Source organism: Schistosoma haematobium, chromosome 7 (genome assembly GCF_000699445.3).
Source record: "Schistosoma haematobium chromosome 7, whole genome shotgun sequence".
NCBI classification, from domain to species: domain Eukaryota; kingdom Metazoa; phylum Platyhelminthes; class Trematoda; order Strigeidida; family Schistosomatidae; genus Schistosoma; species Schistosoma haematobium.
The window spans coordinates 5,364,752-5,392,310 of NC_067202.1; the positions used below are offsets into that span (position 1 = coordinate 5,364,752).

Sequence of the window (27,559 nt, forward strand, 5' to 3'; positions counted from 1 at the left end):
TAAATATTGAATATCTATTTTCTGAGTAGTCTTGTGTTCACAGCTTTGTGGATTGTGTGGCTATTGTCCAATGCCACTACACATTCACTGAGAAAACATTACTGGTGAGATCTTAAAACAGTCTTTAGAGGAAAATGATGAAGGGAGAACACAGTATGATCATATCTGTGAGGCCAAGTTAATCAATCTCCCAATTCTTCCAGTACTTGGCTTTTTTGACCCTCCAATTTCTACTCAATTTTTGATGTTCACTGAGTTGTCCGTTAACACATCCAAATTAAAGGATTATTTGGCCGTGGTTCAATGTTATTTCGTGTAGATCTATGTAGCTCTTACGTTTTCCCTGATGGGGCACGTATATTTCACTTGATCAATAAACTGGTGTTGTGTGATCTACCCTGAGGAAATCTATGGTATTTCGAATTATTTGAATTATAGTGCGAACTGAGAATCCCAGAAATAACGTAATCAGATCAAGAAGTATTAGATAGGGACACACGAAAGTACTGTTTTTAGGATTCGAAATCAAACATTCAACAAGTACAAAGGAATCATTAGTTCATTCAAACACCACAAGATCAGCGTTCAAAATCGGATAGAACTTGGATTTTATGAAGGCAGTCTAAAAGGGATTCAATAATAGCTTCTTGGCTTTTATGACCAAAAGGATTAAAAAAAATGGTCTTAAATCGTAACTTTTCATACGGGTAAGACTACCGCAGCCATCTGTAGTATCCTAATGGGAATGATCGGATGAAAGATAAGGATACTAACAAAAACAACAGACTTTTTTAAGTGTGCAAAAGTGCTCTAATTTCGATCAAATCAGTATGTATGTTATCTCAAGTGACCCATAGTTGGGATGGGTTAATTTGGCAATTGTATAATTGTTTTCTTGATGTACAGAGAAATTTATGTATGCGAAGCCATAGGCTCAGTTATGCATTTATGATCCCCCTGAAGAAACAACCCCATCACGTAATGCAACTATAAGAAAGGCCAACAGTTAGGTCGGTTGTAAAGTTTAACGCCAGGTTCATATGGATACATAGTGGGTTGCATAGTTCAGAAAGATATAAGTGCACACTAAGAGGAGATTAGGAGTTCATCTACGCTTACTGTTATTCTTACACTTCTGTCAACACCATATGTAATATGATTTAATTAATTAACCTCCTTGCTCTTTTAGACAGTCGTATTCTCTTAGCTATTACGCATTTGATTTTTTTCCTTTGATTATTGTTTTACAATGAGACCAACCTACTTCCTGCCTGGTTAGGTGATAACTGGTGATTCCAGAAACGTTTTTGCTCCGAGATAAAATCATCAACTCAGTTTGCAAGGTATAGAACCTTACTGTTAGATATCGAAAGTAACCAAAACAACCGAATTAGAATCTTTAGGCTGCCGCCCACTGGAAATTGCCAAATACCCGAAACTGCAGTGAAACACATATAACAATGAAGATGACACAGTTATTCAGTGTTTGACAACGCTTTTACCAGTAACACCTAATATAATTCTTTCCCACCCAGAGAAATCAAAAGACAGAGTCGAGGAGATCGGAAGAGTGTATTTGGCGATTACCAATATATCGGAATTCTCTGATCTAATCTGGCTAGCGATTGCGGTAGATGTTGAGCACAGCGTTACCACACGTGATCTGGTGCGGATGCATGACCGAGCGCCTTCAGCTAGATGAGTCCACTAAAACATATGGTCAGCATCCAATGTCGAAAACTTAGAGCTATTTATTTTGGGGATTTATTTAGCGCTACAACAATATTTTGACATTTTTCAGACTAAAAGCCTGCGAAAATCTTTTTGTTCATTGATCGCCAAATTAAGAGAACCACATTTTATTCATCTTGGGCCTCTAAAAACTCATATTTTCTGTCACTGGGCCTCCAGTGGACGTTCCAATGTGACCACAGCCTATGGCATTCAACCTGATGACTTGCGAATCACCATGGTAATCTCTGTCGTCTAAAAAGTATTCGGTAGTACCCTATAAATCAATACCTTGTAGATGTAAGATGGGTAGTCTAGTCACTGAGAGCAGAATTGGCTTTTAAATGTTCTGCTTTTATAATCTGAGATGGGTTTGCTTGTCAGTCTTTGATTGAACCTCGAGTGGCGCCAATGTGGAAATGCTGAGATACACGAAGGTTTTACCTTTGAGTGTTGGTAAGTTTACTTGACACCTGGCATATTCGTGCCATCATCGAACTCGCATGGTTTTTGGTACAGGTTTTGTAACTATGACAAAATTTAGGATAGTAATTATAACTAATGTCTGTTTTAAGTATTAATTTTTCGCCGATAAGTGCTGGGCATTAACGTCTAATTAGTGTGAAGCAATCATGCTTTTTCCGTATATCTGAAAGATTGGGAGTACTCCCTACAAATCCCAGTGTTGTTGTGTGCTATGGAGAAGCTTTGATCTCCGAGACATGGTCTCGGGAAGAACGTTCTCTGGTTTGTGGTGTGTGATTTAAATATAAAGTAATAAACACAATCAATATAACTCACCATAGTGACGTATAGAGACCTGTGGTTTGTAAATTGTGGGCTTGTTTACTTGTTTTTTGAACCTTCAGTTTCGAAAGTTAGCGACACTAAAAAAACTGCCCTAGTCAAAGTAGAGATGGAAGGATTCGAACATGTAACCTCAATTTTAGGGATACATTTGGTATTGTTCTTATACTGCATGACTAAGGTAACAATAATAAATTTCTAGCAACATAGTCTAATGTTTGTACTGCTTATATCAGATTTCGATAACATTTCGTATTGTTGTCTCTAAGTCAGTTCAATAGATATTAGGTTATCCCACTAGACTACTGTTCGTTAGTAATGTACCGATCGCTCAGCAGAGATGCTTTTAATATTTTTGAGTATTTAGTTTCACGTCGTTTCCAGTATTTGAGAATTCATAGTTAATAGGTTTAATTTGTAGTGAAATTCACACTTCATACATATAACTTTTGTCACAGTTTTGTCGATAAAGAACACGATGAAAAAATTCAGTTCTTTAAGCATATCTTATTGAACCCGGTCTCTAGTTCGACAGACCATTTGCTGCAAGAATCCAAATTGTATTCATAGTTGAATGGGCCAGGAATTTTGTACCACTAATGATTGGCTTGAACAAAACTTATAGCAGAAAAAACAGCATGAACATAAACTTCTATATTTCTGTTCAGTTTTTAACATTTATATTATTTATTTATTTGAACACATAAATATTGGTACAAGAGAGCGCCAACATATATGCGCCATAGTTCTTAACAAGTCTTTCCGTAAGTCTGGCACAGTTGTGTGAAAGTATATTATTCAAACTGAATTCACTGAAATTATTTAAGACTGCAAATAAGCTCAGCACACAAGGAACAGCGACAGCAGTTGTGAAGGTTTAGTTCAGTGACTAAAACATGACTTGTATTCGGATTCCTGGCTTAGGGCACGTTGTCTTTTTTGATTTGAGGAACTGGGGTGGTATTATTATTTATCCTTAGTTAAATTTTGGTGTTATTCTTAGCTACAAAGCTGCATCAAACTAAGTAAATTTACCTGTAATTGCGTTACAACTCATTGTACTTGATGACTTCAACAAGGACTAGATCACCCAAGTATGCTACCCACTGTAGATCTGTAGATCTAAAACAGGAAATCTAAAAATAGAGAGCTTTTATAAAATGGCTAAAGTGAGAAAACTTAACTCTGTTTGCTGAACAAATGTCAAAGTTTATTTGGTTCTAGTCATAGCTTGTCATGTTATGCAAGCATACTTTCTTGGTTATTGAACTAATCTTTTCATGGTGTTCCGATCTTTAGATTTACCCATCAACTGCAAATGCTTACTCTCACTTTAATTTGAATGTAGTCTTTTCAACCTCAAGACTGACAGGACCTTAAACCTGCACTCTGAGTAGTGAGCAGGTAAAAGTAGTCCCGAAATTCGTGTATCTGGGTAGCTGCGTGAAAACCAGAGCGACGTATGCCAATCTGGGCCATCTTAGGTGCCTTCTTGACGTTAGTCTGGCTGTAAAGGGTCGGATCTGCAACGCGTTGGTGAGAGTAGTTTTATTCTATGTTCGAAAAGCCTAGCCTCTCTGTGTTGAGGTTGTTATACGACTCTGTGTTTGATTATCGTTTCCTCTGAAGGACTGCTGACATTCAGTGACAACACTATATTGGTAATGTAGAGGTTCAGCACCGTGTGTTCGGGCACAGTGACGATAATTCAGTTGGTGTCACTATCTTGAAACATTGACTTCGGTGGCTTAGGAATGTCTTATGAATGTCGTCCTAGACAGTTCCACGTCGTGCATGATTTGCTGACACCGGGACTGGTTGGTAAAAGTGGAGAAATGGTCAGTGTATGACATGGTGTCGTGGTATGAAAGAAAGCTTTACAGGACTAGCTTCTGTCGGTCTTTCACGACTCCCTGGTTGGTGTTTTGGAGGTGGTGCTACATAATGTCTTAAGATGTTATCAGACATGGCTCAGAATAGAAGTCAGTAGCGATCCTGCCGTAAGTTTCTTTTACTCTCTTCATAAAAGAGGACGTAAATTCTTTAACTCAAATTCTTTCTGCTTATATTTTCCCTAACTTAACTTCACTTCCCGTTGTTATTGTTATTATTTCACTCTCGTACACTAATCCCTGTTCATTGTTGCGCTTTTTTTATTATGCCCACCTTTCATTCTTTATCTCCACAACCTCATTTTTGTTGTGTGGTGCATGTGTATTTGGTGTCTCTTTCAACTTGACTAGGGATCAATGACACCTACGGCATCATTTTCCCATTGCATTAATTCATACCAAACGTTTGTTTCACTTTCAGTATTTTATGAATTACAGGGAGGAATTCCGTGGTTATTAAATTCTTTTCTACTGCTACTCCAACCAGCACTACTCAGACCACCAAGGTTAGTTTTCGTTTCTTTATACTTCTATGATTTAGACTACTTATGGACCACTATCTGATGAAGATCGAATATTCACCAATTTATATGGTCGACATGATTGGCGTCTTAAAGGTGCCATGCAACGTGTAAGATTATTATTATTGAGTTCCTTTCAGCATTGGTTATTTTAATAACAGGGTCACTGGTATAAAACAAAAGAGATTATCCTAAAAGGTAGTGATTGGATCATTGAAGAAATTAAAAAATCTGGACTACGTGGTCGTGGTGGCGCTGGTTTCCCTTCGGGCATGAAATGGAGTTTTATGAACAAACCAAGTGACGGCAGGTACAATTTAATGAATCGTTGTTTGTCTTGATCGATAAATAGTAAAACTGTATGGAAACGTTCCACACGTAACCAACTTTTTTATTCCATTTAGGAACATTGTTTGTTTTTGCTTTACTTTGTCCTATTAGTGTATAAATGAGATGAAAAGAAACACGAATTCATTGTTGAACATATTAGTTAAAACGACTGAAAATTAGTATCCGTGGCGTGGGTACACCCACTCATTGTTTGTTCTTAGATCTTTATATATTCACAGACAACTATGTGGTATAGAAAAAGGGAAATGGAACGATAATGAATTAAACTTTGTTTTATACATGATAGACAGGCCATCGACCTTACTGTTAAAACCGTTTAAATTTTAAGGGAAAAAGGTTTCACTATGTAGATATTTATCAGTTCCTCATCTTAGATGTGGAATTCAAACTGATTGAAAGTAAATTTTTTCACTGAAAAGAAGAATCATCTTATACTGCCACTGTTCGCCCTTCCTCGATGCCACAGAGGTGGGATCATCAGTGAATCGTTTAACTAATACCAACAAAAACAAAGAAACAGTCGATATTCGTATTTAAAGCAATTAATCCATTTTATAAATCCCTAGAGTATAATGAGAAGACCGAGTTTATTTGAAGTATATGATATACTTACGCCATAAATTTACTAAATAGCAATACACATAATTTCAATAGGCCACTGGGTTGACCTCAAAAAAACTTTTAAAGCTTTGTATAGACATTTTCAAAAGCCCATTTATAAATTTATGGAAGTTTTGGCTGTTCGAAGCCTCAGGCATCCTTTATATACGTAAAACCTTGAATGTCTGCTCTAATAATCTCCAACATTTTCAAAGGTCTAGGGTAGTGCGATTAAGTCCCACCCCTTTCATATTATTTTTGCTTTCTCATTTCCAGTCGTTACTTTATATTAATTTGATCTCTTACTTAATTGACCTTCATTAGTTTTCATATATGCGGCTTCAAAATTGTATATGTGACTAGGTTGTTCGTAATGTATGACTAAAACGCATCTCATTTCTTAAATTTACTAATCGCCAAGATGCTTAGAAATATAGGAAGTGAATATCACTTTTTTCCCAATGAACAGGAGCCTAAATTACGGGTCCTGTGTGTCTGCGTAATGATATTAGATAGACAAAATGTTGATGAATTAGTTTCACATTTTTTGCCTAGTCGTTAGCAAGAAAATTGTCCGAGCAAGCTGATTGTCAATTTGTAGCTAATTACGGTCTATGGCTGTCTTTAAAATAAAAGATAATATCATTACATCACCTAAAGTTATTCATACTAGAGACTTTTGTGATTCTCAGGTAAATACTTGTGTTTTCGTTTGTGTACATGTCGCCTAATGTCTTGGGTACGTAATATCCGGAAAAAAGACGAATAACAGCTGTTTTAAATCTTATTGTCAATCAAATTTACTTACTAGGGATCGAATTTTGGCGGACTATTGGTTTTATTGATCTGTTTTATCATCCTGACATTTTATTTGTCGTAATAACACATGCTTGATCTAGAGAAATATAAACGAAGCATCGGACCTAGGTGTAATGCTTGTTCTTACATTCGTTGACAAGAGACATCTACAATCTTCGTAGTGTAGCGTGGCGTCGAGTTGAGATTAACTATGAACACCGCTACCAAGAAACACGTGCCAAATAAATCAGAAGGCGTAGGTTGAACGTAACCAAAGAAATCCATAAAATCTCCGAGAAGCCAAATACCAGAAGGCAATTAATGGACCAAGTCGATGTTTATTTACTGGCGATCTCGTGGCATCGAAAGGATACCGAGATCGTGCCAGGATACAAGCTTGGTTACGGAACGTAACCGAATTCGCGCGAAGTTACAATCGAAGTGGGAGTATAATAATGGAAGCACAAAATAGCTGTCATTAGCACAGTCAAACAAAAGCACGTTAAAACAAACACTGGTACAGTTGGTTATAATAATTGTTTTTATTAAACCAGTCGTGTTCTCGTGATAAATGTGAGTCACTACAGTAGAACCGATGGTTTGATGGGATTTGAACCGATGCTACCTAGTGTCACAGTCAGTGACGCTACCACTTACCTATTTGGGTCTCAGTTAACATCCTACAAAACAGATATTTACTGTAAATACTTATTTTTTAACCAGTTTTATATTTATATAGTTTCTAGTACTGACTAAAGTCTATCAATCGAATTGCAATATGACTACTAGTCTGCATGATTAGACGTCACTTGCAATATGTCTTTATGTTAGATGGTCGGATCCAACTGGTAATAAACTGTTGACCTAGATTTAATTTTAGTTGAAACTTGTCAACAAGGTCATAAACCTCAGTAATATTTTAATTTAACACTTGAGATTTACTCTAGCCCTGTTATTTATTTAGTTGAACACATAAATATTGGTACAAAGGGGCACCGGATACATATGCGCCACATCAGTCACTTGATTTGTGTGTAGGCTGTGATACTACTTGGGTGCCCAGACCAAAGTAGGTGGTTTTCCTAGAGGGCCACGCCCAGAGCCTTAGACCTAAAGGTCTAATCTACAAGACAGTGGAACAACGTCAGGAAACGCAGTCCCATGGTAGCCGGTGACCGGCAATCGGTTCGTACGCCACTTATTCCTTCAGGATTTTTGAGCCCATGTGCATCACTGGTTGGAGTCAGAGTTTTCCAACTCCCCTAGTTGGATCCTCCATATCCACCAACCCGGTTAAAATGTCGGACATTCGCTTTTCTTCCTCTCAATTTCGTAAACAACACCCGTGGTGCGAGAAGGCAGTGAGTAGCATTTCCTTGGCAGTGGTTGTATGCACGTAGCCATGTGAGAGCATAGCCCGTTGGCTTTATTGTAAATTCACAAGTTACTGGTTTCTTATTGTTTTATGTAATTTGTCAACAAGTTGGTTGTTCATTCATTATCGTTAAAAATCAATGAATTTGTTTCTTCATTACATACTATATAATGTACATCTTGCCACTTTAAAGATTTTCTCATTTTAAGTTTTGGTTAACAATTGTTCTATGTACGCAAGTGTGTATTTGTGTGCTGGTAATCTGTTTCTTTTTTGACTGACTTTTTGTTTCCTCTTGATAATCGTACTGATTTTCCTCTGAATTTATTGATTACGTGTTGGGGTTGCTATGTCCTCTGAACGAAGAGGAAAATCAATCTTAATTTCTCATGTTAATTGAAGGTGATTTTCATCCGGTCGACTTCAACGCATTCGTTGTATTAAATTATTCAGAGTAAATTCTATGCACTAACTGTCATTGTGTTTCAGTTGTTATCAGTCATTTGGTTCTCAATGCATTTCCCTTTGTATTAGTGATCTCAATACTGATGTTTTGTTCAGTGATAGCTGCTTAGTTCGATAAAATTCTATAATTAACGATAATTAAATTGATGTATGTAAACAAATTAACCTGAGTGTAAATCTTAATCTTCTTTGGTATTTTCTAATAAGTCAACAGGATTCTTCTTTCAGGGTGGTTGTGTTACAGTGTCACAGTTGCAGTAAAAATTATCGCCACATATCCTACTCCGTACCATTCTCTCTTGAAATTTAGTATGTTTTTTACATCACTGATCTGTTCTTTACTGTTTACTGTTATTGTAACCATTATTATTTGTCTAGACCTAAATATTTGGTAATTAACGCTGATGAAGGTGAACCTGGTACATGCAAAGATAGAGAAATTATGCGTCACGATCCACATACACTTATTGAAGGTTGTCTTATAGCTGGAAAAGCTATGGGTGCCAATGCAGCATACATTTATATTCGTGGTGAATTTTATAATGAAGCGTCAAATATGCAATTAGCTATCAAAGAGGTAAATCATCATTTCCACTTTGATTCGGTAGTGGTTGTCATTCGTTTGCTTTCATTTCCTTCTGAAACTAAATAAGAGAGGCGATTCAGTAAAAGTATACTTTGTAGACGAGCTGAAAACAACCACAACAAACTTCCAGCTAGTTTCTAGCCTATAAAAAAAACCCAGCTTTTATTAGTGTATAATATATAGGAAAGAAAACAATAAAATGGTATATTGTGAACCGATTTCACGTAATTATTAAATCTATTGCTAATTTCCTCCACAGGTTACTCTGTCTGTCTATTCCCCCCTAAAAAACAACAACATATAAACTCGTCCTTATGAATATAGATTCTCCATCTTCTCAAACACTTCTTATAAAGAACCTAAAAAGATGCCTAAAATTTCTCAAAATATCCTTCATCATGGCTAGGTATTTAGGGTAAGAGTTAGAGTTTTCATCACAAATTGACATTAGGTTATAGTGTAACAGTGTTCTGTAGGAATATGAATGAATAGATTTCGCATAAAAACTTAATAGGCCGATGCACAAATGTGCCTGGTTTTAAGTTGTAGCTGACTGACTGATTTGATTAGTTCGTTCATAAATCTAGTTCCTTCAGATAAAGGTATTTCAGGACTAGGAGTTTAAGGTTAGGATTTAAGGGTAGCATCGATTTACAATCTACAGAGACAGAATTAAGCATTTGATACGTTTAGCATCGTCACTTTTATTCTATCGTTGCAAAGAAATAATCTATCATTTGAAATGTTTTGAGCAGTAAAATGAGGTATTTCTACTGTTCGATAGACGTGATATTTGAATTTTATTCAAAAACCTAACAGCCACTTTCTCGACTATAATTGACTCATCACTAAATTATACTTCTGCCGGCGAAATCAAGACGGTGCTAGTCCACGAAGTCAGTCATTGACTGTTGATTTGAGTCGTATTGGTATATATAGACTACTATCTGGTTAAGGGGGTGTGATAATTACTATTAGTGACTGGAGACATTGGATGATGACTGATTGACCGACTATTTCTATTTTCTTACTATCAATTATCATCACTTAGACATGGGAGGAACGAAATTTTGTGTAATCTTTGTACTCCCAATGAGCTATTTTAGTCAGTGATTTGGTAGACTTAACTTTGTGGTAATCAGTGGGTAGTTGACTGTTGTAGAAAATGTAATTTTATAATTTTAAACATACCCACTAAGTTATGGGATAATTCATTAATGGAGTTTTTTTACCAACCATGTTTATCTTTAAAGCTGTACAACCGTATATATATTGGACTTTTCTATACAGGCTTATGAAGCTGGTCTCCTGGGGAAAAATGCATGTGGCACTGGGTTTAATTTCGATGTTTATATTCATCGTGGGGCTGGAGCATATATATGTGGTGAAGAAACCGCTCTAATTGAATCTATTGAAGGAAAACAGGTATAGTGTTTTTTGCTCTATCATTGTATGTTTTTTTGTGTGATAACTTTGTCATATCTGCCACTTATTGTATTTCCTGAATGCTTTACTGACTTGTGTTTGTTACTGAGAAGTCCGAGTCTGACGACGCATAGTGAGATCACCAAAACTCCTGATATAGATTTATTTGACCCCGAAAATAAATTGAAATGATCTATGGATAAACTACTTTTTATATGATTTATATACCGTCATAATTGTATAGCTTAAATTGAATACATTTATAATACTATACAATTAAACATCTATAATCGACGGATATAACTAATTGACCAAATTAAAATAACCTATTGTGTTATTGAATAAAATTGAGAAAATTCAGCGAAGAAAATGTTCTTTTCAACGAAATCATTTTACCTAAGCTCTGCATTCGTGTTTATATTGTTTTGTAAATATATATATATTGGTACAAGGGGCACCGAATACATATGCGTCGATAGAAGAGTATAAAAGTTTGTATCAAAGTGATTCAAGATTCCAAATATCAAATGAAGTTGCGCATTAACTAGGGGTTTTGAGAAGAATACAAGAATGAAAGCCCCTAAATACCCTGGTACGGCCGAGGGTGGGGAGAATCACATCTCCCTCTGTAAATGCTCTCACATGGCCACCCATATGCAGCCGCTGTCATGTAAGTCCTACTCACTACCTTCTCGTGACGGTGTTATCTATGAATCTGAGAAGACGAAAAGCGAATGTCCGACACTTTAACCGGGTTGGTGGATACGGAGGATCCAACTAGGGGATTTGGAAAACTCTGATTCCAAACTGTTAGGTCCCGATGAGCATAATGAATGGTAACTTTTGGGATCCATTTATGGACCAATAATTTGCGTATATTTTTATCGTATAATTGTTAAGTAACTAAACTATTCTTATTCATGTCCCTCTTATCATGAGCTTTATTTTGACCTATGAACTATCATTCTTGAATTATTCCCTGTCTATTAATTACTACCTCCCTCATTCATAGCCATATTTGGCTAATTCTTGTACAAATGTTTCATATTTTATGATACGGTGTGGTCTGTCTGGTTGGTATATAAACCCAGTATGCTTGAAATAAAAGATTCATATCACAGAGGCTGAGATTAGTGTTCTGGACTTAACTGACTGGGCTAGGCGGAAAGCAGGACCAATCAGGACTCTAGACTGCTCGTACGCGTTTTACGCGTCATTGGTCCGATCGATAAGTTATTGTTCTCTAATTTGCGGTATCGTTACGTTATGCATTAACAGGGCACTCAGGCCACAAGTTATAAAACAAATCAGTAGTGTACATGGGCTCAACTACTCTTATGGAAAAAATGGCGTATGAATCTACTGTTGATCACCGGCTACCATGGGACTGCATCTCCTAACTTTTTTTCCTCTGCCTTGTGAATTAGACCTTACGTCAAAAGCTCGTGGAGTGGTCAACTAATAAAATAACCTGGTTCAGTTTAAGCGCCTGGGCAGTATTCCAGCCCTTACGCAGATCGAATGATGAAAAATGAAGTATATATATTTGGTGCCTCCTTGTACCAATGTTTATGTATTCAAATAAATAAATAGAGGAATGAAAATAATTTTTGGATCAGAAATATGAGAGATAGTTGTCCACCTAACAGATATGAAGAAGAAATGGAAAACGTGAATGCTATATTAATCATGGAAAATTGTTAGCGGACAATAATAACTAGTTATGTAGGTGGAGTTTTGTTCCCTGAGCTTGATGGTTTGGTCGTCGAGCTTTCATAGTTCTTCTGAACAACATCAGCGCAAACGTATACCTGAGCTACAAATCTCCACCATCTCAATAGTTGATCATGGTGTGATGTGTGCTACTGATGTCTACAGACATAAGTAGCATGTAGCATCAATCGAAAGTCAAATACTTGGAGGCAGAATGTTGGGAAGATCGAAGAAGCGAAAACAAAAACAGACAACGATTGGTGTGGGGACGAAGAAACAATAAATTCTGAGACTATTGATTAACATTTCGCATATGAAGTATTTACTGCATGGTTCTCAGATTTTACTAAGATATTTTGTAATTTTGTATTCAAATACATTCGGTCGTCCCCACTTATGTTCTCGTTCACTACAATGGTTTAACAGTGTACATAATAATAATAGATACAAAACAAGATCAAAGCATACTGGAGAATGGGATTAAGACCAAGGAATAATGAGAGGTTGGACGTATTGTTTTTGTACACAGGGTCCGGGCTTGAATTAGTGGATCACCAACGCCTCATCAGTGCATAAATTTTTGACTTGACCTCCGTTCGATATAGTTTCCTTGGTTGTGTAGTTTATTTTGAAGGAAGATTTCTTTTGAGTGATATGTTCAGAGTTGATTAGGTGCTCCTTTATTGAACTGGTGATTGTTTTGAATTCCCCTTTTAAAAACCATACCGACTGATGTTCTGAGATGCGTTTGGAAAGTAACCTTCCCCACAAAATCAAGTAGATTTATAGTTTCACATCGATGTAGCCTAAAGTGTAAGTTTATCCTTGACTAAATCATATAATTACTTTCTCAAGATGCAATGAATAAATTTCACAGACGGTTGTAAAAAAATTAATCTCATATGTCATTTGCATTCTAATTGACTTATTCATTGCTCATCATATCGAAATTTAGTTGAAATTTATTTGGATTTGTCATTCGATCTTCAAATCATTTGTATTCATCAGATGTACTATCTGTTTGATACATTGACAACAGCTTTCTAGAAATTAAATCCTTCATTTCTTTTTTAGAAATATTTTTGTTCCTTTTACACACTATTATTAGGGAAAACCCCGTTTAAAACCACCTTTTCCAGCGGATATTGGATTATTCGGTTGTCCGACAACTGTGACAAATGTTGAAACTGTAGCTGTTTCACCTACAATTTGTCGTCGTGGTGGTGATTGGTTTGCAAGCTTTGGCCGTGAAAGAAATCGTGGTACTAAATTATTCAATATTTCAGGTAATTCATTGAATAATTAATAAAGTGTTTCTTTTTCTAGTCACTATCAATAGATCAGGTAGATAGGATTATATCAACCAACCTTAGTGGGTTACTACCTCTATGCATAAACAACAGCTTTTTACTTATCGTTAGAACTTCCTTTTTTACTGGTTGTATTTGTTTTTAAATTTCTCCGGGAACCCATTTTCTTTTAGAGTACCAATCAATGCATTTATTCTTTCCTCAACTGCTTCTAGAGAGCATATGACCTTTATTCTATGATGGAGTATCTTAACCATATTTCGTTTACATTGAGGAGGGACGAAACTAACGAATTTCATCCAGTTTACTAAAAACGAAAGTTCTCCGATTGACCCGTCTTAGTGCTTTTCTGTTTTTGGCTCCTTTTCTGTAACCCATCTACTCTCTTTAAAGGAAAAACATTTAGAAAGGATATTCTGGCTCCATTTCCTTCCTCAAATGTGAATTTAGTAGACTAATAAACTTCATTAAATCTCTTGAGAGTGAGTCTCTTTCGAGTCAGTATGGTCCTTACAGATCATAAACTTATTGCCCATATATCGGTAATAAACTGGAGACTTATGAATATGCTGTAGCAGTGGACTGTTTTTTTTAGAAAAATGTCCGCTGATATGGGACCCGGTGATGAACTCATTGTCACGCCATCTGTTTGTTATAATATATTTCACCAATAAATATGAAGTTCACCTTCATGATGCTTTGTAGTGATAACCCTAGTATGATTTTAACTAGAATCATAGTTCCTATTTCATGTTTTTCTAGTTTTTTTTCACAAATATATTCCATCGTCTGCATGAATGGGATATTTGTAAATCATAACATTACAACTAAGGACATCATAGTTAACTCATTAGTGTTTATATCTTTGATTTTGGTGAAGAATTGCAATATATCCTGAATACGGTGCTCTATCAACTGTCTCCGGAGTGGTTTCAAACTAGTTGCCAACCATCTTATTATGGTATGATTACGAGAGTTATACATTTCTGAAGTCAGTCTTAATAGGACACTCGATTTTTGTACATATTGTCAATCTATGTAGCCGTGATAGATCAGTTCTTACCAGCTCAATTGTTCCGTATATATTTGATGAAACTATCTGTTGATCTTTGAGCTTCTTTAATAAAGATCTGGTCAGATCATTCTCCATCATTTTATTAAGACCTTTTTAGTCATTCAGTTTTTCAAATTTCGGATTATTCTTTAAAATGTTATTAATTTTGTCAAAGTAGTCTTTTTTTGTCAAGTAGGACAATTCCAGTTCCTTTATCTAGTCTCGTGATAATCAGGTTTTCGTCTTTAATAAGTTCATTGATAGCCTCCTTGTGCTCTTTTGTTTAAAAAAACTTCGGTAGTTCTATTTACCACTTTGATAGCAACAATCAATTCGATTTGAGTTGAAAAACTTCCATGTTCTATTGATAGGAGGTTGAAGCTCGATCTGATATTTGATGACTTACTTACTTACGCCTGTTACCCCTCTTGGAAAGGCATGGGCCACCCACCAGCATTCTCCATCGAACCCTGTCTTGGGCAATCCTTTCCAGTTGCTATTCGTCCTTTTGATATCTGCTTTCAAGTTGATAGCAACTAATTAAAAGGAATTTTCTTTGTTCATGTATCTCTCTTAGTCTTATATCTGTAAAAAGATTACTTTTCATCTTAATAGATAATTTTGAAGTAATAAATCATGTGGTGATGGAACTCATGGATTCGAAAAATGAATACACACACTTTGTGTGACATGATTGTCTTCTTAACAAATTTCTCAACATCCTAGATCTTGTATACCTACTGTTCAATGTTATCTTTGTTCGTCTAATTCAACTATGGATTTCTAGCTACTGAATGGAATTTTTAATTTTACATTATCTGACTAATTTAAATTTTATTATACATGTTTTTCTTGATAGGGCATGTGAATAATCCATGCACCGTTGAAGAAGAAATGTCCATACCGATGCGTGATTTAATTGAACGACATGCTGGCGGTGTAATCGGTGGTTGGGATAATCTATTAGCTGTTATTCCAGGTGGTAGTTCTACTCCATTATTACCTAAAGAGTAAGTTATTTACTAATAAATTATGAACCAATTTTCTGGTATTATGAATTGATTGAAATTAGATATGTAAAGCATTTGGGTGCCAAGTTAGTAGTTCTAATTTTATGAAATTTACAAAAAAACATCAATGTTATAACTAGATTACAATGATTGAAATCGCGTGTTAATTTCTTCTATTCTGTGTCTACACATGGCACCAGTCCATGTCATTGACAATTGAACTTGGCCATATTAATAGGTGTAGACTACCTGATCGAATTCAGCGTGATTAGTGACTTTGGATGACATGGTTCACAATCGTTTGCAATTGTGTACATGCATCCATTATTTGTCTTAACCCAAATAGTAAGTTTCTGAATTCATCATAACCTTTTTTGTGTTTTTATTTCGCTAATTCATATTTTCTTTTTGAGCCGTATCTTGGATGCCTGATCTTTTCTACAATCACTAATACTTTTACTATCTCTATTTTTCTGAGATTTTGCCTAACAAATTTATCTCGCTGTGCTAATGGGGTATAGGAACTTGAACCAATTTACAAACTTACATGTTCTTCGTTTTGACTGACTGATTCAGCGTCCATTAATTTTACTACTATAGCCTAACTAAACACCTATTGGTCCACTACACTTGAGCTCTTTTCTATCCTTTGCTTTGAATCCGAAGACGAGTTAACAGCACACTTCTATCATTATCATAATTGTATTTCAAACACACTTGGATTAATATACAAACATACTGGATGACATCGTAACATAAAATGAAAAAAGTCACAAATATACATGAACAAATTTCATTCGTTGAAATCATAAGTCAATCGAAGCTAGACCACCATGGAAAACCTGCAAGCACTGGACGGCCGTTTCATCCTAGTATGGGACTCCTCAACAATGCGCATCCACGATCCCATCCCCCCCGCGAGATTCGATCCCAGGACCTATCAGTCTCGCGCCAGGCGCTTAACAAACTAGACCACTGAGCTGGCATCCAATGGTGTTAATGTTTAACTTCAACCAATCCACGAAGTTGCGCCACCGTACACCATTGTCTTCAGTGAGTTGATATCTCACAACTGTTGAGGAGTCCCACAATAGGAGGAAACGGCCATCCAGTGCTTGCAGGTTATCCATGGTGGTCTAGCTTCAGTTGGCTCATGATTTCAACCAGTGAAATTTCTAAAATCTCCACAAAACCCATTCTGATAATACATGAACAAGCTAAAAATGGCTGTGAATACATCAATCAATCATACCATCTTCAGAATAACGTTCCTTTATATATAATTTATTTATTTATGTTATCACCTCTGCTTTTACATTACAGATTGGTATTAATTTTAGAAAATAAGTTGAATAATCATGTATGTTGATGGGGTTTATGAGCTGGAAATCTCCGGACTAACACCGCTGAATGAATATTAATGGGAATTGTTGCGTAATTATTTAACAGATTAGTTACTGATAGTAAAATTAAAGCTCTCATCGGTTAAAAACAGGTCATTGGAGTTCATAGAATTAATTGTTTATTCCATTCTGTTCTTAATTTGTATTCTTAGTTGCTCAGTTCAGATATTTGTTGAGGGAGATTATATGTATATATTTTTTAAATTAAAATGATGATTTTCTTCCTGATCTAAACATTACGTGGTGTTTATGTAACCTATTAAACTATCTATTTATGTTGCGAAAACCATTTTCTTCAGATATGACCAATGTAGAGCAACTGAATGAGGAATCCTGTGGTTTAGGCATAGAATGCTTGGCAAAGATTGTAAATCGGTTGATGATAGAGTTGTCAACCTTGATCAACCTAGGTGGTTGGGACATTTTATACGTATGTATAACCATCGTCTATCTCAGTATGTAGTGTTAAATGGTTTATGTAGGAGTAAGTTAGAAGGAAATTAGATGCGGACAAACGAAAACGTATAATTAGTTCATTAACCCCATTGACTGTTGGTCTGAGTCATGTAGGTTGATGCAAACTACTTAGTTGTAGTCAATGATTGTAGCCTTTAAATCACATGTTTTAGAATTCGTCACAGTGAAACAGATGTATCCACTCCTTATCTTACTCTAGTTCTTGAGTTCTAATTTTCCTTCTGTTGTGGATGCGGAGGAATAGACCGATAATTATCATGTTAAGTCCAATGGTGTCCTTGGACTTTAAATGGATATTTCCTATTGGTCGATATCTGTTCACTTGTTGAACATTGTACAAAATGTTGTTTTCTATTTTTATGGTACGATGTGGTATGCTTGATTGGTATATAAACAAAGTATGTTTGAAATATAATGATTCATATCTCCGAGGCTGTGACTTTTGTTCTGGACTCAACTAGCTGGGCTGGACAGGGAAGCAGGACCAATCAGAACTGTAGGCCGTTCGTTCGTGTTTACATGTCACTGTAATCGATCGATAAGTACACTGCTCTCTAATCTCTTCAGTCAAGGACACAACAATTAGCACAGGGTAAAAATCGATCGCAACTTAAAGTCATAACACCTTCATAGATCACTTTTCACTGTTTTTTTCTGGGACATTATTTTCAGTGCCTGGTTTTTCTTTCGATCATTACTACTGCATTATTTCGACTTCTTTACTATCGATTTTGTTAAACTCCCTTCACGGTAATTCAGTATGCGCACTTGTTCCCAGGGTTTACGTTGGTTATGTCTACTAACTTTCTTCATATGGCTTTTCTTTTTTGACAAAGTAGTTTTATATTTTCAATATTTTCACTTAATACTTGATTTACTAATTGTTTATTTATCATTTATTTCAGTATTTGTAGTACTGTCCTAATGGATTTCGATGCTCTTGTACAAGTTAATTCTGGTTTAGGTACAGCAGCATTAATTGTAATGAGTCGATCAGCTGATGTTGTGAATTGTATTTCACGTCTTATTAAATTTTATGAACATGAAAGTTGTGGTCAGTGTACTCCATGTCGTGAAGGATGTCGTTGGTTAGGTCAAATTATGACTAGATTTGGTAAGTAAGCATGTATACGTACATTTATATTCATTTATATTTCAAACTCATACACAATGCTGTGAAACCATAGTATTTCTTATTCCCAGACACATCTTACTATAGTGTTGTAAGCGGCTTTAGCTAGCTTAGACTAGTTCGGTTTGAACTCGATCGCAAGAATTCAAGTTCTTTGTTAGATTACTTAAAATGACGCGTCCGAAGTCGATTAAAGTCAAAAGAGACTTTCTAGGCCCCTTGGAATTTATATATATGAGTGGTTCTACATTTAGAAATAATTAGCTTAGGTTAAAAAAGTCTTACATTCAAGATGACAAATTTAAGTGAAGTTTTGCAAGTGAAATACATGAAGGAAATTATACATTGGTAGACTAGTTACTTATGAGTAATGCAATTATATAATATAACAAATCGCGTTTCTACTATTTCAATATGTTATTATGAGGTTGTGGAGATGATCTAATTTTTATTTAAATTACAAGCCGATCTAACTTAGACGATAATTGAAGACCTGGAAGGATTGGGTGACTGTTTTATCTCGTGAATTAAATGACAGTTACCATATACTGACTACTGACTAGCTTCAAGAGATTTCCAGTTGCAGTGAGAAGTCGTGGTCAGCGAAGTTCATCTTTGTCGAGTGTGAAGAAGATATCCCCATAAATACAATGGGGGATATTTACAAAATATTTTGATTCGATTGAGTTCAGTCAGTCAGCTGCAATGTAGGAGCAGGCACATATATGCATCGATCCAAGTTGCCATACTGCATTAGCACAGCAAGATGAACACCGGATTCATAGGAGTGGTTAACTCAATGGTGGTAATATAAAAAAGAAAGATTGCATATAAGGATATAGTACAAGAAGAAAAAATTAATTCGTAGAAAGAAATATATAAAGCGATTTGGACCTCATAATTTAAGGGGAGACAAAGAGTATATACACCTACACAATTGTGATCGATTCTGAACCATATTAACCAGAGTCTTCAACCATTGGTTACGATAGTCACGCTGACACCAACCAAGTAGTCTGCTTCTACGAACATGGCTTAGACTAGAAGTTAGTGTCTCCAAGCACTGATGTCTCGTTTTGGTTTGGCCGCCCCTAACTTTTTTTCAGCCATTCCCAGCACCGGTTAGCATTGCATGTTGTGGTAGTTGGTGTTCGGGCATACGTAACACGTGATCCAACCGTCTTAGTCGATGAAGATTGACAACCTCATCAACTGATTTACCATCATTCCCTAATACTCTGTGTCTAACCTCACTATTACTTACCCGGTGATCCTAGCAGACGCGAACAATATTTCTAAAGCATCTGTGATCAAACACTAGCAGCTTACGAGTATCTTCTCTTAATGGCCATGTTTTGCTGCCGTAAATTAAAACAGAACGGACTGCCGCACAGTATACTCGTCCCTTAATTGATAGACAGATATCTCGCCTTCGCCATAGGTGACTTAAGTTGGCAAAAGCCATACGAGCTTTTCGAATCCGTGCTTAGAGTTCGTCAGACACCAACCTATTGGGGCTGATCAGACTTCCAACATAAGTGAAGTTGTCAACGCGTTCGACTACTTCACTCCCTATCCTTGGTTCAGGTGTTAACGCAGGTCAGTCATGAAGCAACAACTTGCATTTAGAGGGAGAGAAGCGCATTATGGCATTGTTGCTTGATGCTACCAGAAGACTGCATTCTATCAGCGTCTTCACCAAACAGGACTATATCATCTGCGTATTCTAAGTCGATAAGTGGACCTCCTGGAAGGAGATCAATGCCCGAGAATTCAGTCGACGAGAATGTTATTCCCATCAGTAGGTCTATGATGAAGTTAAACAAAAATGGAGAAAGTGGACAGCCTTGACAAACACCACTTGAGGTTGCAAAAGCAGATGACAGTTCGCCATAAGCTCTGACTCGACTAGTAGTGTTCGAGTAAAGAGCCTTCACAAGGTTTATGTACTTATGAGGTACGCCTTTCAATGACAGACACTGCCACAGAATCTCGCGGTCTATAGAGTCAAATGCTGCTTCTAAGTCAAGAAGGACCACCATTGTCGGACGCCTATGTTCTAGAACCTGTCGAATGGTGAATATGTGGTCGATGCAGCCACGACGAGGTCTGAAGCCAGCTTGATTCTCTCGTGTTTGCAGTTCACGAGTCTTAGTTAGGCGTCTGATAATTATCGAGGCTAGTATTTTAGATACTATATTAGTTAAACTAATCCCTTGATGGTTGTCACAGGATGATTTTGACCTTCTCTTATATATTGGGACGATAAGTGATTGTGACCAGTCAGATGGGATAACGTCCAACTCCCAGATCTTAGCTAAAATCTTAGTCAGCCTAATCGCTAAAATTGGACTGCCATCTTTAAAAACCTCTGGAGCCAATCCATCTGGACCAGTTGCCCTTCCTCGTTTCAGATTAACTATAGCCTTTTAAGCTTCAGCTAGAGTTGGGGACCTACTTCAATGTTCCATTCACACTGTCTGGGAATGGAGGGTAGTTGTAGAGTAGCTGAAGGCCAGCTAAACTGTTCTCTGAAATGTTCCGCCCATCGTTCTAAACGTCTGGACTGGGAGTAGATGAGAGTGTCGTCTTTTTCCGAAATAGTTTCACTTACACTTGACTTATTAATTCTAGTTTCTTTTATTAGTCTGTAAAGCTGTCTTGTGTTCCCTGTAGCCGCCGCCTTTTCCATCTGTTTTGCTTTCGTTTCCCACCACTGCTCACGGTCGTTCCTTAGACTTTTGCTTAACCTAGATCTGATTTGTTTACGCTCTTCATCGTGTTCAGAACTTGATAGGATGAGTTTGAGAGAATCCATCAGTGCAATAGATCTTGACGAAATCCATTGGTTCTTTGTAACCCTGTGGTTTAAATCACTGATAGATGTCACTGCTGTTTCCACAGCTGCTTGTATATCTTTCCAAGCAACATCTTGGCTCTTCAAACACCATCTTGTTATCTACTTAGCTACTGAGTTCTAATAGTCACTAGTATGTGCATTGGGATGAAATGTAAATTGCTATTGGCTATCGGAACTTAGTAACTAAGTAGATAACGCGGTGGTGTTTGAAGCGATCTTTTTAGTGTGGCTTTTTTTGCGTCCCGTAAGGTGCAAGCAGATGCGTGCCCGTATTAGGGCGTGGTCGGAGTCGAAACAGGTGCACCAGAATGAGCGACAATCTTTTACCGACCCTCTCCAACTATGACTGATGGAAATATGGTCTATTTGAGTCCATCGTGGGTTTGGTGTAGGGGGTCGCCATGTTAATCGATGTCTCTCCCTATGCTTAAAATTTGTGTTTGCTAAAAATAAACGATTGTCTGAGCATAGTTGCAGCAGACGATCACCATTATCTGTTCGCTGTGCCGGTATACTAAAATACCCACCTAAATGCCTTTCTGTTTGGTTTAAACTACCTATCTGTGCATTAAAGTCACCTGCTACGAGTACTATGTCTGAACGTTTAGCTTTCTGAAGAAGTTCAGAAAGCTTTCTGTAAAATTCATCTTTCACTTCATCCGAGCTGCAGTCAGTGGGAGCGTAGACAGAAACGACGAAAAGTCAACGACGTGTGTCCCTATCCTTCCGAGTTCTTACGGAGCCGTTTAGCCGAACAGCACATAAACGACTGTTAACGGGGATCCACTCTGACAGTGCTTGTTCCGCCCTCATGCTTAGTGCTATGCCTACACCTGCCAGTCCACGAGAACTGGCCATCGGGTCACCAGATACACGTAGGGTGTATCTCGTCGGCTCTCCGTTTTGCCGAGGTGAGGTCAAGTGAATGACCACACTGGGATCCTGTATGCGTGTTTCTGAGACACAGCATACATCAATGGTACGAGATTCTAGGGTTTTAGTCAAGGAAGTCTGCTGACCGATTTGACATAGGGTGCGTACGTTGAAGGCTACAATGTGTAGTTTGCAGCGAGGTTTCAGTAGACCTGGGACAGTGTTTTGAGCACTAGAATCGTTGGCTATGGTGACACTTGAGGGGGAAGCCGAAAAAGGAAGTTTAGAGGTGAAAGTCGATGTAAGAGGAATAATAGGAAGTGAAGACGGAGGTTGATTATGAATACAGTGGTCTTGAGTGCTGTTGGAAGTATGAGGGCGGTTATCACTTCCCGGTTGCCCGCAAACGCCCTGGTATGGCCGAGAGCGGGGTGGGTTCGCCCTCCCTCTCGAAATACTCTCACACGGCCGCGCGTATACAGCCTCTGCCAGGGAAGTCCTACTCACTGCCTTCTCGTGGCGGGGGTGTTGTTTACGAAAATGAGAGGACGAAAAGCGAATGTCCGGCGCTTTAACCGGATTCCAAATCTATGGTGCACATAGGCACCAGTATCCTGAGGGAACAAATGGCGTATGAACCAACTTTCGGTCACCGGCTACCATGGGACTGCATTTCCTTACGATGCTCCACTGCCTTGTTGGTCAGACCTTTAGGTCAAAGGCTCGGGGTGTGGCCCCCTAAGATAACCACCTGCTTCGGTCTGGGCACCCGGGCAGTATCGCAGCCCACACGCAATTAATGAACTGAAATTGTGTGGCGCATGTATATTTGGCGCACTCCTGTACCAATATATATGTGTTCAAATAAAATAAAATAATCTTCTGGAGGTACCTGAAGACTAGATTGGATTAGAGGTGGTCTTAGTGACCTGAGTGCGTGACCGCAGTGCCCAAGGGACAACTGCTTGGGGTCGGTCACATACGACCTTTTTATGGATGATTTTTGTGTTAGCTCCGTACTTGTTGAGACCTTACCGCCGGAGACGGATATCCATGGGATAAGGCGTAGTGTGCATTTTTAGGGTCAACCTTTTCTAACCCCACCCCTCCTTGTGGGAAGGCAGCATCGATGTTATGCTGGTTGTCTGAAGGAAACACCTTACTGCCGTCACACCTATGTACAGTCAACAGTACGACTTCGCCTTCGGACCTTGGGTTTGTTGCTTTTAGTCTTACCGCTCTTCAACCGACCTGTCTGACATGGTAGGACCTTGAGGAACAATTGTTCCAGCCAGTATAGCTCGGTTGCTTCATCACGATAGACAAGCCCGACCACCACGTCAATGTAGCAACAACGGTCGGGATTCGATTGAGGTGAGACTTGTTCACCTTGGGATTCCGACTCAGTGGTCTAGACGTTAGGCATTCGACCCTTAAAAATGGGAGTTCCGGTCTCGATTTCCAGTCACAGGGTTGTGGATGCCCACTACTGACGAGTTCCATATTGTGACGAAACGACCTTCCAGTGCTTTTAGGTGTTCAGTAGTTGTTTAGCTTGAACTTGTTCATAATTTCAGTATGAACAATTGAATATTCCTCATACAATAAAAGTGTATCTCAAAGGTAAGTAAACCAACCTGTACTTGGTAAATTTTGCTGTAATTTTTTCTCTTATTCTCTCTCAAGACCACTTTTGCCTTCACGACCTCTGTGTGTTTATATGAATTTTTTACATTTCCTAGTTAAAGGTAACGCTAATAAGGATGAAATCGACATGATATGGGAAATTTCTAAACAAATGGAAGGACGTACAATTTGTGCTTTAGCCGATGGAGCTGCATGGCCTGTCCAAGTAGGTTGGACTATTTCTTTCTTCTTTTTTTCCTTTTCTTCCAAATGATAGACATAATAAAATTATATTCCCTTAATGTCTAAGCATTGTCCAGATTTTGAAATATTCCTTAAAATACAACGTTCCCTCATTTCGTACCATCTCACTCTGTGGATTTAAGTCCACTCGATGATATTCAGTGGTATTTTCTATTACGCTGCATCAAATTTTGATAATCCTCAGTCATTTGTCCTAGTAGATCATGGTTTTTATGGTCTGTGGTAATCGACCAACAACAACATATTAAATTCTTAAAGTATAAGTTAATCATGATAAACGTAAGATCTAGGAGAGGTTTATATTAATTCAAGTTGACATGTCATATCAGTCAGTACAACAGAAAGAAATTCAAAAGAGATATACCAAAAGACTCGAAAAACTATCAGTAGTATTAGTGATAGTAATAATAACAAGACAGTCAGTCACCAATGTAGCACAGTTAGCGATTGGCCCCAAGTTGTTGTGCTTATTAGCACGGTAAGTTGATGAATGATAAAAGAGGTCAAACCAATTGTATTAGTATAAATAGATTTAGAGAATATGGTTTGAAACGAAGCAATGAAATGAGGTTATTAGACGGTATGAAATAATATTAAAACTGAAGATTTGAGAAAAGATAGAGAATAAATGCAACTGTTCCACTTCAAAGGATTTTGTGTCATATTATCTTAACATTTTTAATCCTTGGTTATAGGTATTGTTTTCGGCATCGATCAGGATATCTGCACTAACCAACACGGTCCAGACCAACACTAAATAATATCATGTACTGGTTGCATGTCTTCATCTCCCGCGTGCCCCCTTCACTTGGCCCCCAAATGCCCTAGTACGGCCGAGAGTGGGGAGTGTCAGCTCTCCCTCACGAAATTCTCTCATATGGCCACGTGCATACAACAATTATCAGGGAAATCCTACTCACTACCTTCTCGCACCACAGGTGTTGTTTACGAAATTAAGAGGACGAGAATCGAATGTCCGGCGCTGTAACAGGATTGGTGGATATGGAGGATCCAACTAGGGAGTTGGAAAACCCTCATTCGAAGCCAATGGTGCACATGGGCTCAACGACCCTGATGGAAAAATGGCGTATGAATTCACTGTTGGTCACCGGCTACCATGGGACTGCATCTCCTGACGTTGCTCCACTGCCTTGTGGATTAGACCTTTAGGTCAAAGGCTCCGGGTTTGCCTCCCTAATAAAACCACCTGCTTCAGTTTGTGCATCCGGGCAGTATCACAGCCCTCACACAAATCGAATGATTTATGTGACGCATATATATTTGATGCCTCCTTGTACGAATGTTTATGTGTTGAAATAAATAAATCTCTACGACCCTATTATTTTTCCAATCCATTCCTATTATAGTCAGCATTCCACGTCGATATAGACAGTGGTTGATCATGCATGATACATTTCTTAACTGCTATAGTTGATAAACGTTTACAGCCGCATTGTATGGAGCACACGTATTCAACATCTTAATAATTAATTTTTATGAACACTTTTCTGATAATCTCCTTTTTTTTCTTTCTGTCATTTTCATCTTTATTCAGGGTCTTATTCGACATTTCCGTCCTGAACTGGAAGCTCGATTTGCTAAATATGGTATAGAATTAAACGAACCACCTAAAGCTGAATCCAGTATTCCATGTTGATAATAATAGTAATAATGATCTATGCTGTTTATTTCTTTCATGATTACTGTTTATATATAAATGGATATTACCAAATTAAAACCTTTATCCTAGTTTCTTCGTCCCTTTTACAACAATAATGACCATTTACCTCAGCACATTTTTATATGTGTGTGTGTTTCTCAACTCTTTTCAAAATTATCTTCTCTTTGTCTTGTTCAACTAACTCTCTTTCTATACATAAATATATTACGAGTAGCAGAGAATGAAGAATACTTCTTCATTTTTATAAATTTCTCTATTTTCAAACTATAGGGTAGTTTAAAAGTTTAAAATGCGAATTTGTTATGCGTTTAATTCTCATCGGTATCATCGGAATGAAGATTTTCAATTTAGTGGTTCAATATGATGTTAATCAGTTAGTCTTTGATTGAGACCATGAACCGAATGATGTTAGACCACCGTTGGAAGCACTGAACAGTCGTTTCGTCCTATTGTGGGACTCCTCGGAAATGCTCATCCACGATCCCGCTCACGTGATTCGAGCCCAGGGTCCTCAGTATCACACGCGAACGTGAGATCCTTGGAACATATGTGTAACGGTTCAAAATACTACATTACATCAGTTTAGTGAGATAAAATTATTAAGATAAGTTCCAAAGTTGTAGAAATCGTGATAGTCTCAGTATTAGTAAAAAGTATTCACTGTAAAGGATTTGATTCAAAAACAAAAAAATGGATTTTTGGAATAAAAGTTGGATAATAATTTTGAATCTCAGAATCCAAGAAAAGATGACAAGTGAATGAATGCATCTGTGGCATTGCGACTATTTCTGAGCTAAGTTGTCTAGTGTTTCCAACCATTGATCGCGGTTGTATTGTGGATCCCGATCAGGTAGCCTGAGTTTTATTAATGTAGCTTAAACCAGCAGGTAATGATTCTTTGTACTGATATCACATTATGGTTTTACTACTCCAGTAGCTTTTTATACCATTTGACGTCACCTGTCGAAGTAGAGTGTGGTTAGTAATACGTAATATATGTACCAACTACCTCAGTTACAGTCAGTCAGCTTCAACGTAGGAGCAGGCACATATGTACATCGGTCCAAGTTGCCATACTGCATTAGCACAGCAAGATGAACACCGGATTCATAGGAGTGGTTAACTCAATGGTGGTAATATATAAAAGAAAGATTGCATATAAGGATATAGTACAAGAAGAAAGAATTAATTCGTAGAAAGAAATATATAAAGCGATTTGGACCTCATAATTTAAGGGGAGACAAAGAGTATATACACCTACACAATTGTGATCGATTCTGAACCATATTAACCAGAGTCTTCAACCATTGGTTACGATAGTCACGCTGACACCAACCAAGTAGTCTGCTTCTACGAACATGGCTTAGACTAGAAGTTAGTGTCTCCAAGCACTGATGTCTCGTTTTGGTTTGGCCGCCCCTAACTTTTTTTCAGCCATTCCCAGCACCGGTTAGCATTGCATGTTGTGGTAGTTGGTGTTCGGGCATACGTAACACGTGATCCAACCGTCTTAGTCGATGAAGATTGACAACCTCATCAACTGATTTACCATCATTCCCTAATACTCTGTGTCTAACCTCACTATTACTTACCCGGTGATCCTAG

The 27,559-nt window shown here is 37.5% G+C and overlaps 1 protein-coding gene across 3 annotated transcripts; it reads left to right on the plus strand.

Moving 5' to 3' along the window:
- Positions 1-678: 678 nt before the first annotated feature.
- On the plus strand, positions 679-26,175 carry NDUFV1_1 (NADH dehydrogenase flavoprotein subunit 1; the record flags this gene model as incomplete). Of its 3 annotated transcripts, none has more annotated exons than XM_012936810.2 (11): positions 679-707; positions 2,388-2,478; positions 4,972-5,061; positions 5,113-5,261; positions 8,919-9,117; positions 10,417-10,551; positions 13,373-13,550; positions 15,488-15,638; positions 18,424-18,632; positions 24,126-24,235; positions 25,829-26,175. In XM_012936810.2, 11 exons carry the CDS (start codon positions 679-681, stop codon positions 25,928-25,930), a joined length of 1,443 nt encoding a protein of 480 aa, XP_012792264.1. In that variant the 3' UTR covers positions 25,931-26,175. The 3 variants fall into 3 exon arrangements, with proteins under 3 accessions (XP_012792264.1, XP_051064285.1, XP_051064286.1); XM_051217857.1 differs by lacking the exons at positions 679-707; positions 2,388-2,478 and adding exons at positions 2,128-2,187; positions 4,869-4,936; XM_051217858.1 differs by lacking the exons at positions 679-707; positions 2,388-2,478 and adding exons at positions 2,136-2,187; positions 4,869-4,936 and having other exon boundaries at positions 4,972-5,261.
- Between the last annotated feature and the right edge of the window lie 1,384 nt (positions 26,176-27,559).